The following is a 17,472-nucleotide window of genomic DNA, read 5'->3' as shown; positions in this document are numbered from 1 at the left end:
GAGAAGAGTATTTTTTTAAATTAATTAATTTATTTTAATTGGAGGCTAATTACTTTACAATATTGTAGTGGTTTTGCCATACACTGACATGAATCAGCCATGGGTGTACATGTGACCCCCATCCTGAACCCCCCTCCCACCTCCCTCCCCATCCCCTCTCCCTCTGGGTCATCCCAGTGCACCAGCCCTGAGCACCCTGTCTCATGCACTGAACCTGGACGGGCGATCTAGTTCACATGTGATAATATACATGTTTCAATGCTGTTCTCTCAAATCATCCCACCCTCGCCTTCTCCCAGAGTCCAAAAGTCTGTGTCTCTTTTGCTGCCTCGCATATAGGGTCATCATTACCATCTTTCTAAATTCCATATATATGTGTTAATATACTGTATTGGTGTTTTTCTTTCTGACTTACTTTCTTCTCACTCTGTATAATAGGCTCCAGTTTCATCCACCTCATTAGAACTGATTCAAATGTGTTCTTTTTAATAGCTAAGTAATATTCCATGGTGTATATGTACCACAACTTTCTCATCCATTCATCTGTCTATGGACATCTAGGTTGCTTCCATGTCCTGGCTATTATAAACAGTGTTGCGATGAACATTGGGGTACACGTGTCTCTTTCAGTTCTGGTTTCCTCGGTGTGTATACCCAGCAGTGGGATTGCAGGGTCGTATGGCAGTTCTATTTCCAGTTTTTTAAGGAATCTCCACACTGTTCTCCATAGCGGCTGTACTAGTTTGCATTCCCACCAACAGTGTAAGAGGGTTCCCTTTTCTCCACACCCTCTCCAGCATTTATTGTTTGTAGACTTTTTGATAGCAGCCATTCTGACCCACATGAGATGGTACCTCATTGTGGTCGTGATTTGCATTTCTCTGATAATGAGTGACATTGAGCATCTGGAAAAGAGTATTTTCACTGTCAACAAATTACAAACCTGGGGACTTACCAGGTGGCCCAGTGGCTAAGACTCCACACTCCCAGTGCCGGGGGCCTGGGTTTGATTCCCAGTCTGGGAACTAGATCCCATGTGCCACAACTAAAGATCCTGCATGGCACAACTAAGACCCTATGCACCCAAATAAATAAATATTAAAAGAAAAGAAATTACCCACCTGAAGTTCAGCATGACTCAGTAATTTGCTTCAAATTCTAAAATAAACAATTTGGGGGAATAATATGTAAAAAATGCACCAACTAAGCAGAGAAGCATTTCCATCCCTGCCGTCTCCTGCAGGGGGCATTTCCCAGACCAGCTCCTCTCAGGTCTGGACGCCTCGCTAAGCCCCAGAGCTGACCCCCGACTTATGCCCACCTGAGGTTCCCAGGGTGCTCAGGGGTAAAGAATCCATCTACCAGTGCAGGAGACCCATGAGACGCGGGTTCGATCCCTGGGTCAGAAAGATTCCCCTGGAGAAGGAAATGACAACCCGCTCCAGTACTGTTGCCTGGGCAATTCCATGGACAGAGGAGCCTGGGGGGCTATGTACGATCCACGGGTTCGCAAAGAGTGGGACACGACTGAATACGCACGCACAACACAACAGCTAGCTCCCTGCACCGGGTGGAAGGGATGCCCAGTCTGCTGGGCCCGCTGACCAAGGGCCCTGGGAGGGAGGTGGGCTTCCTGACATTGGGTCAGAACGGCCTCAGGGGAGAGAGCGATCGCCAAGAGGCCAGAGTTTCGCATTCTGATGCAGAATTCCATGTCAGAAGGGAGTCTGCATTTTTCCAAAGAAACATGGTCAACACAAAGGCCCAGCTCTGCCAGGGTTAAAGGGAGGGTTGGCGGGAGAACCAAACCACCACTTACTACTTTATTTCCACAGGAAAATGGATTCCAAGTGCTGAGAAAAGTCTTGCTCTGACAGGCGGCGGTGGACCTCCAGGCCTGAGTCTGGGTGGGACTGCCCCATGCATCTGTCAGTACTTTGGGATCCAATTTACATGGAGCCCAAGCATGTCCTCCAAACCACATGCCGTAAAATCCTGAACTAACACGGTTAATCTGTAACCGCGCTTCGTTTCCTATCTTACTCTCCCCAGCTTTGGACCACGTGTTATTAAAGGTTTCACAGTACTTATTTTTTCTTCTAGGGTCCTTCCTCCTGCCTGGTCTGGGTGGGGCTGACCTGAGAAGTCTAAGGAGGGAGGGAGCTTCCTGGCTGAGAGGTGCCCACCGCCCTGCTGTGTGACCTTGGGCAAGTGGCTTAAGCTCTCTGAGCCTCAGTGTCCTCAGCTATTAAATGAGGGAGAGATGTGAAGGGGTGATTTCTAGATATCTAGAAACTCCCTCCTCCGTCTACAGTGGTAGAGAAAGGCATTTCAGAGGCAGATGGATTTCAACTGGATATCAGAAGTTGAGTGGAACCCAGCCGGCAGTTGGGAAGGTTAGGAGGTATTGAGCTCCTACTGCAGTTAAAACAGAACGCTCAGCAAGAATTAAATGAGGAAATGTATATATTACATATATTTAATATATATATTTACATATAAAGCACATGGAGCAATGCCTGACACAGAAAAGCACTCGATAGTGTTGCTATTGTTGTTATAACCATTGTCCTCACACATGACTCAGGACCCATTGTTCCCATTTTATAGGTAAGACATCAGTTCACAAGAAACTGATACTCGGAGTTTAAGTTATCTAGTCAGAGTGACACAGTTAATAATCGACAATACTAAGATTTGGACCCTGGTCTTTAAGGCTCAAGAGAGTTGATTTTCAACCTCTAAGCTACAGAAAGGCGAAGACAGTCCCTTAGGCTAAGGACTGAAAGGCTTTTTCAGAAAATGACAGTTACTGAGAATACAGTACTTTCGGGGCTTCCCAGATGGCTCAGGGGTAAAGAAACCACCTGCAATTCAGGAGACTTGCGTTGGATCCCTAGGCCAGGAAGACCCCCTGGAGAAAGAAATGCCAAGCCACTCCAGTATTCTTGCCTGGAAAGTCCCGTGGACAGAGGAGCCGGGTAGGCTGCAGTCTACTGGGTCGAAAAAGAATCAGACACGACTCAGCAACGAAACAACAACAGTGCTTTCAAATGTTACTTTAATCCTCATCCAATTCTGCAAAATCTATACCAACAACTACGTCTCTATTTTTTTTAATCATCCACAGCTGCTATCCATGCTAGGTGCTCAAGACCTGTTTACTTTCAGTTCAATTGTTAACTTCAAGCAACATTTGATACAATAAAACTCCCACCTGTCCCTCTCAGAAGTCATGACAACTCGACCTCTGGATGTAATCTGGCTTATCAAACACTTGGCAAACGTTGAAGAAAGTAATCTTAGCTGTTGAGAAAGAATAACTCTAGGGACCCACCAACCACCCAAAAGAAGATTCTAAATTTGGGAGAGGTGGTGGGGAGGAGGGGGACCCAGACTTTAGTCAGAGTCACCCATTTTTAAGTGTGTGTGTGGCCCCTTCCTTTTACAGCACATCAGGTACTCAGAAACATTTACTATGGGGAAAAAGACTGGCCTGGCCCAGGCCTACCAGGAAGGCAGGCTTACACAGCACAGTCACTTTATCCAGGCCAGGAGGAGTGTGTGCTGGGCTGAATCGTGTTCCCCTAGATTCATGCATCAAAGCCCCAGATCCTCAGAACATGATCTATTTGGAGATCAGGCCTCTCAAGTCGTATACGCACTCATAAGGTTTTATGAGTGGGTTATGGGCGGGCCCTAATTCAGTGTGACCAGTGTCTTCACAGGAGGAGGAAATACGGACCCACAAGGAGACAGCAGGGATGCTCAAGGACAGAGGCAGGGCCACACAAACACAGGGGCAGGGCGGCCATCAACAAGCCAAGGAGCGATGCCTCGGGAGAAAGCAGCCCCACCGACACCGCGACTTTGGACTTTCAGCCTCTAGAACAGTGAGGAAATAAATTTCTGTTAAGACACCCAGTCTGCGGTATTTTGTTACAGCAGCCTGAGCCAATGAGTAGAGTGGACGATGGCTGAGAAGCAAAAAAAATGCCGTGTGGAAAAAAAAAAAGGCCAAAAAAACGGCAGCAGATCAGCAAACAATGCATCGTGGCAGATCCAAGATGACAGACTGAAAGTGCAGGGACTAAGAGACGGCTGTGAGTAGGAAAGAGATCTAGCACTTTCTGTCCCTCGTGTGGAGGGCACACACGAAACCAAGGGAAAATCCCTGCTGAGCCAGACCTCACAGGCCAGCAAAGGAGGAAAGAGTTTAAGCATGAGGAAAGCACCAGAGAGGAAGGCAATAATTAACAAAAAAGCACCACAAGGAAATAATGCCAAAGTGTCTTAAAGCTGCGCCTGATTCTGCGCTCAGATCTGCATGGAAGGGCTGCCAGGGAGGCCCCTGTCCTGAGGAGGCTGGGGACTGGCCAGAATGGGAGCAGGGTTAAGTAGACTCAACTAGGGCAGAAGGGCTTCCCTGATGGCTCAGGCAGTAAAGTGTCTGCCTGCAATGTGGGAGACCTGGTTTTGATCCCTGGGTTGGGAAGATCCCCTGGAGAAGGAAATGGCAACCCACCCCAGTACTCTTGCCTGGAAAATCCCACGGACGGAGGAGCCTGGTGGGCTACAGCCCGTGGGGTTGCAAAGAGTCGGACACGACTGAGCGACTTCACTTTCACACTTTTCCAGGGCAGAAGGTGGGGAGGGAGCGGGGGGGAAGCGAGGGAAATGACCTGGAAAAGGGAAACGTAGGCAATGGAAAGGAAGGCCAAGTCAGGCAGTCTGCAAGGGGGAGGTGCTATCTTGGAGCTCATGGCCTTTGCCTGCAGAGAGAAACTGCGGCACATCAGAGCCAGGCTGATGAAACCAGGTCAGGTGTATTGATGCTACTTGTAAGGCTGTGTAGCATCAACGTCAAAAAATAGGGAAGAGCGTTAGAGGATGTGGAAAACGGACGTGTGGGCACAGGAGGATGGGGCGCGGACGGCTGGGGCAGCAGCGCTGACAAGCACACCGGGCAGCGAAGGGGAAGCCGCTGTGTCACACGGGGGGCCCCCCCCCAGGGCTCTGCGGCAACCTCGAGGGGAGGGACGGGGGCAGGGAGCACGTGTGTACACAGACCTGATTCACACTGCATACAGCAGGAAGCGGCACCGCACGGTAAAGCAGTTATGCGCCAATAAAATGAATGCATGGAATTAAAAAAAAAAAAAAGAACATCAGAGGAATACCTTGGGTAGCAAAACTCCACGGGCAGAGCTGCAGAGGTCCGCTGTCAAAAGCAAGACCACAGGAGAAGCCAGAGGATTAAGAAAACCAAGATGGGGCTTCCCTCTGCCCCTCTGGGGAGAACACTGAAGGGGAACCTCAAGGCTCACTGGGCCAGAGATACCGACTCTGCTTCAAGTCACAGGTCTTAGGGCCCCTCCAGCAAAGAGACTGAGGAAGCACAGCAGAAGGAAGAAAGCAAGTATCAAAGAAGATTTCCAAAATTATAAAGCCTGACCCTGGAACAGCCTGGAAGGGTTCCAGGTACCATAAATTAACCTGGCTCAGTATCAACCTCCTATGAACACAGGAGCAATAATTTCTCCGCAACCCCAAATTAAAACGTTTCTATGATGCAAACCAAACACTGCCTGTCTCCAATTTTTTTTTTTTTTTGCCCCAGTATCCCTCCTTTATGACCAGTGGAGGACCCAGATAGGAAAAAGTAGGAGCACACCCAGAAATCTGACTTTGAGAAGGGCATCTCACTTCTACTTGCTTGCAAGAGAAGCCAAATTCTCACAGTTCTGCGACTTTCTGTCCATGTAAACAATCTCACTCGATTTTTGAATTACTTTGTGGGAACAGATGGTTTCCAAATGTACGACTTCTTACTACAGTATATGGAAGCAATACTACTGAACTCTGAAATTAAGATGAAGAGAACACAGACGTGCTTCAGGCTTGCGTCTCTATTGGCAGGCCTAAGGCTTACATGGAATCCTGACCATTCTTATTTTTTTTCTTTCTTTTCTTTCTTGCCTTTTTTCTTTTTTTGGTTAAACAATTCACACCACATACACACAAAAACTTATCTGAAATATCATAGCAACTGAAAATTTTGCTGCAAAAAACTTCCACGCCACGCACGAAAAATAGTAGCAATAAAACAGAAGCCTATTGATATCCTATAAATTATACATCAGCTATGTAAATATAGTTGGGTTTGGGGTCTTACATCCTTAAGCCTTTTATGATAGGGACTTCCCAGGGGGTGTTATTGGTAAAGAATCTGAAAGGGCTCAAGAGATGCAGGTTCAATCCCTAGGTCGGGAAGATCCCCTGGAGAAGGCCATAGCAACCCACTCCAGTGTTCTTGCCTGGAAAATCCTCCCATGGACAGAGGAGCCTGGCGGGCTACAGTCATGGGGCTGCAAAGAGTCAGACATGACTGAGCATACACATAATTTTATATTTGAAATAAACATCACAGTTAACTCCAAATCATCTGAATTTCAACAAGTGACATCATCACTGAAAGAGCTCACAAACGGTGATCGTGGTGGGCAGTACCAGACCTAAGCCCAGGCCAGTTTTCCCCGATGCCTTTCTAAGGCAGAAGTCTAATTTTCCAAAAAGCTAAGCCAAATCTAGCAAGGAGCATCACAAACAGAATTCTATGAGGCACAGACAAAAGTTTAAGTCACGTGACCCAACCAAGGACCCCCATAAGCACCTTAAGCAGAGTTCATAGCATTTCTGCCATTTAAATCGCCAAGTCTCTGGAAAAGCAGACTCAACACAGAGCCAGGGAAGATATTAAGAGAAAGTAAATGCTGCCGAGCATAAATATAAAAAGTCTTTATACCTTTTATCTCTAGCCAAAGAAATTTATATAGCAAATGAAAAATTTGGTGCCAAAAAAACTTTCATACAACAAGAAATTTGTAGCAATAGTAAATGCCCCCACACTACTTATAAACTGTACATAAATAAAGGCATTGGATATGTAAATATAGTTGGGCTTTCTTTTTTGGCTAAGCAAGTCACACACATATAAATGTATATAGATATAAGTACATAGATCTGCGTGTGTGTGTGTATGAGTTGCTCAGTCGTGTCTGACTCTTTGCGACCCCATGGACTGTGGCCCACTAGGCTCCTCTGTCCATGGGATTTCCCAGTCAAGAATACTGGAGTGGGTTGCCATTCCTTTCTCCAGGGGATCTTCTCAACTCAGGGATTGAACCCAAGTCTTCCACACTGCATGCAGATTCTTTACCATCTGAGCACCAGGGAAGTCCAAGTATATAGATATATACTGATTAATACAGGTATATAAATACACCTATAGGTATAGGTAAATAGTTGTATCTATGGATATAGGTTGACAGATACAGATAGGTACATATGAAAAAGGGGAAAAAGAGAAAAGTACACACAAAAGAAGGAAGCAACTTGTGTTTAAATATTGATAAGTAATGACGAAGTTGAGTAGCAACTTCTAAGCCTTTGTTCATACCAGCAGGGCAGCAAGGGCAAAGGAAATTAACCTCTGCACCAATCAACACTCACATGGATTTCAAAAGGTATCCACCCTTTAAATGCTTAAAACCAAAGAACTGCTGAACCACAGCATGAAAAATTTAAGTTGCAACAGAACTAAAAAAAAAAAAAATTCTTAGTCAACAATTGAAGTTAAAATTTTAAAATAGTGGGGTTGTGCCAAATTTTTGCCTAATAACTGACACTCATCAAAAAACAAATAAGATGTCCCAGTGACTAACAAATTAGCCGGTGGAATACTTTCAATGATGAAGGTCAAACCCTGGGCTGACCTTTATAAACTGGCACAGCTCAAAAATTCCCAGAGGTTTTACGGCCTATGGTTGTATGCTGTTATTCTGGAAACACGAGTGTCGTGTTCCTGCCTTTTCAATAAGGAGCGGCCCACAGTGCAAGCAATGAGAATACGGGTGTGTTTGTGGAGACTGTTTCTGCCACACACAGAAACGTGGACGTGCACATATGGGTACGGTGCGGAGCCACCACGTGCACGGAGATGTCGGAGGCCTAACAGCTTTTACTACTAGAAGTCCTCTAAACGGCAGCCCACTCCAGTATTCTTGCCTGGGAAATCCCACGGACAGAGGAGCCTGGCAGCTACAGTCCATTAGGTCACAAAGAGTTGGACATGACTGAGCAACTAAACCACAGTGAAACCGGGGCTTCCCTGGTGGCTCAGCGGTAAAGAATCCACTAGAGACCATGCAGGAGACACGGGTTCAGTCCCTGGTCCTGGAAGATCCCCTGGAGAAGGAAATAGCAACCCACTCCAGTATTCTTGCCTGGAGAATCCCATGGACAGAAGAGCCTGGCGGGCTACAGTCCATGGGGTTGCAAAGAGTCAGATACAACTTAGTGATCAAACAACAACAGTGAAACTGATCAACAACAATAATAATAGGGAGGAAAAGCTGTGACTCCTTGTTTTTGAAGTATTAATAGTCAGAATATATGTGATAAATAGAGCCATTTAAATGAGAGTGACTACCACTATAAATGATCCTTATAGCACAGTGACTAGTCAATTCAATAGCAGAAACATAATTTGAAACAAAGCATAACTACAAAAGAACATAATGTTCTACAAAAGCACGTGTGATTTCAAGTTTCATTACATTCATAATGAAAAATCTTTATGGCCAAAATTATGGAATAGTTTTTGAGACCAAATAGATTTCATCAAGTCCTGGGTGCATCCCAGTGACTAAAGGAAGCTAATATCCCAAGGATTCAGTTGAGACAGAATGGGAGTGGGACAGGGAGATTCAGGCTTCAGCAGAGAAGCCACAAATCTCGGGGAAGATTATTTGCCTCTGTAGATATTTGAGAGTGGTATTGCAGACAGACAGCCTTAGTCCCACAGGCTGACATATCCCAGGCCCCAGCCATCCACAGTGTCCTACAGGGTCCTAAGAGCCCTGTGCCGCGTCACCCCATTGCACGGGGACGGCGGGGTGAGAGGACGTGACCAGAGGTCCCGGCCTGAACACCCGTCTCACTTGTATTCACAGCAGATCTCAGGCTGTCATGTTCTCACGTCCCACGTTCACACCATCTTTCCAACCACAGAATGTGCATGCGGACTTCCATCCAAAATCTTACCAGCCTACAAAACCTGACGCAAACCCCATCTCAGGCTAGGAGAGTCTCTCCTAGCCAGTTTAACTAAAATGACCTTTTTTTCTGAATTTTGCAGACAATGTCTATCTGTCCCACCCTCGTCACACCTTGAGGTCCCCACGGCTTCCTGGTTCCCGTGGCCGCCGCAGCAGCAGCCCTGGCGGCGTGGCCCACCTGCTCCCCTCTGCTGAAGTCCAGTGGTTTTATTTCCGTCCTTCTGTCTAAGGCAGGACTCCAGGGCCTCAAGCCCTATTCCTTCCCACATTTGACAGGAGGGATTGAAGGCTGTGTATCATGTTTTTCGTATTTTGCTTTGAAATTAAAGGGTGCAAAATATAGGGGGCATCTCTGGTGGCTCAGTGGTAAAAAAAAAAAAAAAAAAAAATCCACCTGCCAATGAAGGAGACACAGGTTCGATCCCTGATCTGGGACGATCCCACATGCCTTGGAACAACCAAGCCGGTGGGTCACAACTGTTGAACCTGCGCTCTAGAGCCGGGGAGCCGAAACGACTGAGCCCGCCTGACCTCGAACCTGTGCTCTGCCACGAGAGAGGCCACCACCAACGAGACGCCCCCGACCGGCAACTGGAGGGGAGCCCCCACTTGCTGCAACTAGAGAAAAGCCCGTGCAGCAGCAAAGACCAGCACAGCCAAAATAAATAAACACATAAATAAAAAATTACATATTAAAAAAAAAAAGAAGATGCAGGGGTTTTATTTAAAAAAAAAAAAAAAGATCACTTTGCATCTCACGTGTGCTCCTGTCATGTCTTACTCTTTGCATCTTCTCCACCACCACCACTGGCACATACAGGACCTCAGAGTACTTTTCTCGTCTGTATTCCTCCCTGGGCAAGCCCTGCATTTCCCATATCGCCTTTCCTGCTTCCAGCCACCCCTAAAAAAGATACCAGCAATAACACACCCCACTCTCTCCCTAATGTGGCCAACTTTCAACCACTGTTCTGTACCTCGGATCCAAGATTTTCCTTGTCATTTTCCAGGACCTCCAGCAATCAGCCTGAGACAGACTCTTTCTTTTCTTACTCCTCTTTTCAGTTCACTTCATTTCAGTCCTACAAACACCCTCTGGAACCTCCTTATCCCCAAATGACACTATTTAATAAATCAGCACTAGAACAACAACAACAACAAGTTTGCTTTCCCAACGCACGTATTTGTGTACTTTTTTCTCAGACCTGACTTTCTGCTTCAGTTCGTATTTATTACTACCATTTGTGCTATTGTTACAAGCTACTATAAGTGACCTTTAAAACAAGGCAGCATGTATATTTCTAAACGAAGATAGCGTACGTCTCCTGTAAGTCTTCCCAGTTTATCCTTCAAAATCTATTTCTTCAATTACCTCCTCCCTCATCCACAAGGAGAATGAAAACTCCATCAAAGGGGTCAAGGGAGTCTCTGTTGGTCCCTGCTGTATCCTTGGTGCCTAGAACAGTGCCTGGCGCTGAGAAGTGCTTGGTGGGTACTTGCAGAACGAATGTTGGTTGAATGAACCTCCAGGTGACCTCCTGGATTCTACTCCTCCCCACCCCTTCCCTGTGTGTGTATGTGCCAAGTCGCTCCAGTCGTGTGCAACTCTTTGCAACCCTATGGACTGTAGCCCTCCCCAGGCTCCTCTGTCCATGGGATTTCCCAGTCAAGAATACTGGAGTGGGTTGCTGTTTCCTCCTCCAGAGACTGAACTCACATCTCTTATGTCTCCTGAACTGGCAGGCAGATTCTTTACCACTAGCACCATGGTCAAGAACACACACGCTAGAGTGAAATCATCAGGGTTCCATCCCTGGTTTAGCATCTAAGTAGAGCGATGACCTTGAGCATGTATGAACTCAACTCTCCCCAGCTGTGCAAGAGGATCTGAACTGGCATCTCACAAGGACCCGGCAGGGTGATGCACAGCCCAGTCCAAGAGCTCATCGTGGCTCTTCTCCCATTCAGCCAGGGTCACCTGTGCCAGCACACAGCCCTTCTTTCCCCAGCTCACCGGCCAGAAGTCTAGATCCTGACAACCAAACTATCTGCACTCAAATATGAGTAAATTGATTGGCTCAAAGTAAGCGGGAAGGCCTGAGAGTGTTGTTTTTTTGTTTTTTTTTTTCCTATGAAAGGGATGTATGCACTTGATTAACAGAGCTTAAACATCTACTGAGCAGCCCTGGGCTTCTATATTTCTATGTTTACATCTGGGTTTTCAACTCCTGGCCAGATAAGCTACATTGCCCAAGAGGGCAGTTCTGCTTAGGGTGGCTGCCAGAAGAGTTACTTTTACAAGGCATAAACCAAATGGCTTGAATTATACAACTGAACGGGGAGATAAAGCTTTCTCTGTCACTCCCTGTCTTACAAAATTTATGAAAAAGTCCACTTTACATCTCAGATCTTTAAGGATCTTTGTGTGCCCTTCTGATTTTAAGAGATGTTCTGTAAACTAAGTATGAACCCCAGAGAATCCACTGTCTTTATTGTATATGTTACTACTCAGACACTCCACTCTTCTAGAACTCTTTATATGCAGGAACTGTCAGCACTGGGCATGCTGGAGGTAATTTTAACTCTTGCTTTATTTCGAGTTTTGCTCTTCCAAATAAGGAACAGTGCTCTGGGTAAACAGAGCAAAGGGCAGAACACAATTGGTTTACACCCAGCTTTGACCTGAGGCAAAAATGTTTTTGCAAAAGCAACTCTTTAACACATTTGGGTAATGCAATTTCACGTAAATGAGCTGTCTACATTGAATACTCTTTACCTCATAAGTTTTCCTAACTTTCTACAAACTCCAGTGACATTCCTCCTCCCATAACTAACATTGCCTTTGTCCATAGGGAGTCAACCCCGATGGCTCAGATGGTAAAGACTGCCTGCAACGCAGGAGACCCAGGTTCGATCCCTGGGTTGGGAAAATTCCCTGGACAAGGGAATGGCTATCCACTCCAGTATTCTTGCCTGGAGAACTCCATGGACAGAGGAGCCTGGTGGGCCCAGTACCTGGGGTCTCAAAGAGTCAGACACGACTGAGGAACTAACATTTTCAGTTCACTGTCACTAAGGTTAAGCCTCCAAGATTTAACTAGTTAGAATTTTCTGCACACGGAACATGTGCAAGTGAGGTTTCGAATTAAAAACTTGCGGAACTCACAACCACAGCTCACCACAAACAAGCAAAAAGAGGAAAACGGAAATCTTGTTTTAAACGCCACCATGCTTCACACAGTTAGGTCTGAACTGAAAGAGGTGGTCTCTGCTTTTAAAAGCACTGGTCTTCTCTAAAAAAACACCAGTAGGGCAGACACATCAAGTTCACCCAACTTTGAAACAAACATCAGAAGTAGAGGAACATTATTCAGTGCCACCTTCTGAACATACAGACACAGAATTTTACTGGTCCTGCCGGCTCCATTTTCATATCCAATGAAATGAATATCCTGCCAGCTACATTTTCGGCAGTCATATCCAATCCTGCCATAGCTCACCTTACAATCTGCAGCAAAAGGGAAGTCCAACTTAACAACAGATTTTTTTTCTAAGTTAATGATCCAGGCAATTCTTGGAATAACTTCTACTTCAGAAACTGCATCTAAGTGGTCTGATCAAGAACCTCCCCAGCTGTTGACAACTCAACTCTGGAAATTCCCTCCTTTTTTGCCCATTCCTGACTATCCCCAGATCCAAATTACAAAGTTTAATGGCCCCAAAGAGTGCTTTCTGCCTCTAGTGAACTCAGAACTCGTCTAAATATCCATCAGGACTCTTAATAAATGTGCATTGAATTAAAGAGGGGAGCGCTGGAATCTAGCTCCAAAAGGCCACTGTCTGCCCCCTCTCCCCACTCCCATCTTCCCGCAAGAGAGGAAACTGAGATCTGGAGCTGACAGTCAAGCCATCCAGGATCCCCTGGGGGTCTGACACTCGGGCCCGTCAAGCAATGACACCGAGGAGGTCTGGTCGGTGGTTCCCAAATGGGGTACCCACTGCTCTGGGAAGTGCTGGGCGCTCGCCAAGATACAAACCCTCCTCCAAGGAACTGAAACCAGACGGTGGGCAACCCAGGCAGTTCTATCAGGACCCCAAGGCCCGAATCGCATTCCACCAGCCTCCTTCCTGTTTATAGATCCTGCTCCATTAACTCCAACTACCAAAGGGAAAGCCGACCTCTCAGAAATATGTCAACACATGACATAACTTGAAAACGCTGTATGCTCATTGGCGCGAGTTACAACTTGTCGGGCTCACGGATGGAAACCGGCTCACTTTAATTACTTTTTTTTTTTTTTAAATATACCCTGCCGTCTCTTCCAGGGCCCCCGCAAAGATCGGATTACTGAGTACGAGGTAGCCTCGGTGGCAGGACCAAACCGCGTGGGCGGTGGTGAGCTGAAGGCAAAGAACCAGCGAGTCGACAGCCCGGCGAAGCGGCTGCGATTCGGTTTCGCGACCAGAGCCGCCGCTCCCCCCTCGCACAGACGCAGGAAGAGGAAGCTGCGGACACAAGTTGCCCGATCGCTCGGTGGTGTCGCCGAGCGGGGCCCGGCGGCACCGCGCCGGTGCCCTCGGGTCGGCGGAGGGCGCGCCACCTTTGTCTAGAGGCTTCCCAACCGGACGGGCGGCGCCTCGGCGCGAAGAGGGCTTTGCCCGGGTCGGAGGCGCAGACGCGGCGCCCGGGTCCCCAGCCCCTGCGCCGGGCCCAGGAAGCGGCCGCAGCCGCCCGAAACCTCCCACTTCCACTGCGCGCACGCGGCGCGCCCGCAAGTCCCAGCCCCGCTGCCACTTCCCTGGCGCAGCCGCGGCGGGGGGGACCCACGCGCCCGCGGGCTCGGCGGCCCGGAGCAGCCCCGCTCTCCTCGGGCTGGACCGCCCACGCGGGTCCCTGCCTCGGGACAGCACGGGCCGCTGGACCCCCCGGTCAGGCCAGATCTCAGACTGGCCACCGCGTCGGGGAAGGCGCGACAGCTCGCCAGACACCCACACCCACCGCCCGCCCTCGGCCCTCTCTCACCTGCCTGCACCGTGTCCGAGAGGTCATGCGCGGGGGCCGCGGTCCTGGGAAATTCCTTCAGTTTCCTGGCACTGAGGTTCAAGCCCCCGGAGTTGGCCGCTTCCTCCAGCGCGCGCTCCAGCCCCCGGTTCAAGGGCAGGTTGAAGCCCCCGCCGCCGCCGCCGCCGCCTCCCGCGGCCCCGCCGCTGGCTCCGGTTCCTCCGTGGTGGTGGTGGGGATGATGATGGGGGTGCAGCGTAGCCACCGACAGGGCAGGCACGAAAGGCTGGGGTTCGCTTCCCGGCGTCGCCATCTTCTCCCGGGCCCCCCCGCCCCGCCGCGCCGCGCCGCTCCTGCGGGGGGAGGTCACACCTTTCCCCCGCCGGAACGGGAGACAACAGCCCGGGGCCGAGTCCCCGCGGCGCTCCGCCGAGAGATGCCGGAGGAGGGGCGGAGGGTGTGGCAGGCGCGCGGAACCGGGAGCCGAGAGGCGGAGGCGGCCGTGGCAGTGCGGTCTCGAAGGTTTCCTGTCCCCGGGAAGCTAAGGACTGCGGCGGCGGCGGCGGCGGCGGCGGCGGGCAGCGCGCATGTATCTCCTCCCGCCCCTGCGCCCTCCTCCCGGCGGCTCTCCCCTCCTCCGCCGCCCGCTCTCTGCTCCGCCTTCCCGCGGAGCCGTCAGTCCAGCCCCGAGCCTGACTCCGCCGCCCCGGGCGCGGGCCCCGGCTGCTGCCGCGCGCCCGCGCCGGGCTGTCCGGGTACTCGCTTGGGGCTGAACGCAGGGAGATCACGGGGGAGGCGAGAGCCTATCTCAATTCTGCGAATTATTCGGATTCTTGGACCTCAAGTCCCCTCCCAACCCCCAGAGGCAGTGTTTCACGGTAGGATCAGGCTAACAGACGACCCCCGCCCCTAGCATTTGGGCACCTCCAGTGGGCCAGACGCTGGTCTCCATAGTCGGCGTTCGTGATCTCAGGAATCCAGGGGACCCCGTGAGCGGAAAAACTGTTTCCCTCAGCCCACAGAGGAAGTGAAGAAACCCGTCTGAGGTCACCCAGGCAGTCAGAGGCGGAGCTGGGTTTAAAAGGAGAGCCTTCGGACTCTAGGGTTGCGTTCCTGTAAACGCCGGGGCTGGACGCCGCTGCGAACAGCTTAGGAGTGGAGCAGAGGGTTTTCTGAGCAATGGCCGAAAATACAGGCACAGAAAGGAAGGAGTTTTCAAGATGCAGGTCGTTTCTATGGTGGACAGAACCCATTGTCGTGTGAGGAAGAGGGGCTGGCTGTGACTGGCTGAGCCCGGAATTCGGTGGAGCTGGAGGGCTCAGAAAGGCAGTGACCCCAACTATAAAATAACTCGGTCCCGGTTGGAGCCTGCGCACAGGTTTCGTCAAGGTGACCTTGTGAGCTGCTTCTAGCCCCTGTGGGGCATGGGAGCTGACGTCCCGTCTGCAGTTGAAATCACCTTCTGCCCAAACCAACACCAGGGGCATCAGAAACTCCTGACAGCATAAGAAGGTTGGAAGTTGGGAGGTTAATGAAGTCCCCCTCCTTTCTGAAGTTTCGGCTCCAACTCTCTAAGGCTTTATACCCAAGGCTTGAGCAGCGACCTTGTGAGGGACTTAGCTAGGGGAAGAGGATGCGGGTCAAATAAGAAAATAATTCAACCCCTGATGGAGGGGGAGATTATGTTTGAAGTGGTGATGCGGAAAGGTGATGGATCTAAAGTACCGCATGATCCATGTCACTTGCACTGACCGCGCTGGCTAAGTAGCCCTTGATTCCTACAGGATTCTAGGGTGAGTTCAAAGTTCTAATCTCGGAGGAGGGAACAAGCGCCACCTGCTGGTATCCTCCGCCAAAACCTCCTCTCACCAGCTCCTTTTTCGCCCCTCTGCCTCCCAAACTTTTTTTTTTTTTAAATATGTATTTATTTGGTTGTGCCAGGTCTTAGTTGCGGGCATGTGGGATCTAGTTCCCTGACCAGGGATTGAACCTGGGACCCCTGCATTGGGAGCTCGGAGTCTTAGCCATTGGACCAGCAGGGAAGTCCCAGGCTTTTAAAAGCCAGGCTTGTGGATGATAATGATGATGGTGAATGTACAAGCATACTTATAAAACTAACCTACAGTTTCCTTTCCTCTCTGGTCTTTTTCTAAAAAGCCAGCGAGAAACAAAGACACAGAAAAAGATTTCATTTGAAAATCGTCAGCTTAATCCAGGTGGTAGTGTGTGTGATCAGTCTGCAGGGTATGATTGAGGACACCTGACCGACTTCAAATGTAGTTCAGGCTGTGAATCTGGTGCATCATGTAATGTTTTAAGACCACAAATTCTTTTTTTCTTTTAGAGGAAAATATGGGATATAGCAATCTGTCCTTATGTTAGGTTGACCTAGTTAATGATAGCTTGCTTGCTTTAAACTTTTCCTTCTCCAGATTTCTAAAATGTAAACTCCTTGAAGGAGGTACCTAGTCATGTTTGCAACTTCTTTCCCATAGCTCAGAATCCAGAGAAGTTCTTTGCATATGATGAGTGCACAGTGAAGATCGGTAGTTAAGCATTGCACAGTAGGCCAGGTGCCTTACAGGTTGCTATTTGTTGGTACATCTTTCAAAGGATGTCCTTAAATGAAGAAAATTTTCCTTTAAATGGGCGGGGGTTACTTTACCCTTGAAACTGATCTTATTTATTTATAAACAGTCAAGAAACTTGACAAGCCATTTTTTCTTGCTGTCTAGCTTCTTCACTATTTTTTCAATAAGGTGGACATCTCTGATTTATTTGATACAAATCTCTTCTGAAAACAGAATTTTCTTCCTGTTCTACTCTCCCCATACCATTCACATAGTCTTCTGATAACTGCTGTGTTATCACATCAACCCAGTTAACCATCTTGGTTATTCCAGAAGGGGACTTCTGGCCAAATGACGGAACATCCAGAGAATCAGAGGATCCTGACTGTTCAAACCCTAGATTCTGACTGCTCCTAAGTCACATCTTTAGTTTCTATGAGATAGCCGATGGTGGGTTGATAATACATTGTGCTGTTTATGTCAGTTTTATTTGGTTTTTCTGTCAATGCAACCAAAAGTTCTGAATATTTAGTCTTTTATCTTCGTCTTTATTCCCCCTTGTTTTCTAATATAGCCTCATTTTGGGATGGTCCACAAATAATCTTGTACCAACTATTTGGATGATGGAAGCTAACCTTTTACCATGCTTTGTCTTTAGTACCTTCCAGTCATTTCACAAAGTTCATAGAATTCAAATGCTTAAGAAAATTGGGGAAATAGAAATGCTAAAAATAATACGACTATTAGAAGGAAATTAATCAGTTTCATCAACAAATCAAAA

At 48.4% G+C, this 17,472-nt stretch overlaps 1 protein-coding gene across 2 annotated transcripts in view; it reads right to left on the bottom strand.

The window, feature by feature from the left end:
• Window positions 1-15,083, bottom strand: part of LRCH1 (leucine rich repeats and calponin homology domain containing 1) — a 213,037-nt gene extending 197,954 nt beyond the window's left edge. For both annotated transcript variants that reach the window (XM_043892447.1, XM_043892448.1), the window contains exon 1: window positions 14,143-15,083. In XM_043892447.1, the coding sequence (XP_043748382.1) occupies window positions 14,143-14,434 (292 nt within the window). In that variant the 5' untranslated portion in view covers window positions 14,435-15,083. The remainder of the gene's footprint in view (window positions 1-14,142) is intronic.
• Between the last annotated feature and the right edge of the window lie 2,389 nt (window positions 15,084-17,472).

The sequence above is a fragment of the Cervus elaphus genome, chromosome 30 (genome assembly GCF_910594005.1).
Source record: "Cervus elaphus chromosome 30, mCerEla1.1, whole genome shotgun sequence".
NCBI lineage: Eukaryota > Metazoa > Chordata > Mammalia > Artiodactyla > Cervidae > Cervus > Cervus elaphus.
This window is presented reverse-complemented; position numbering and strand designations above follow the sequence as displayed.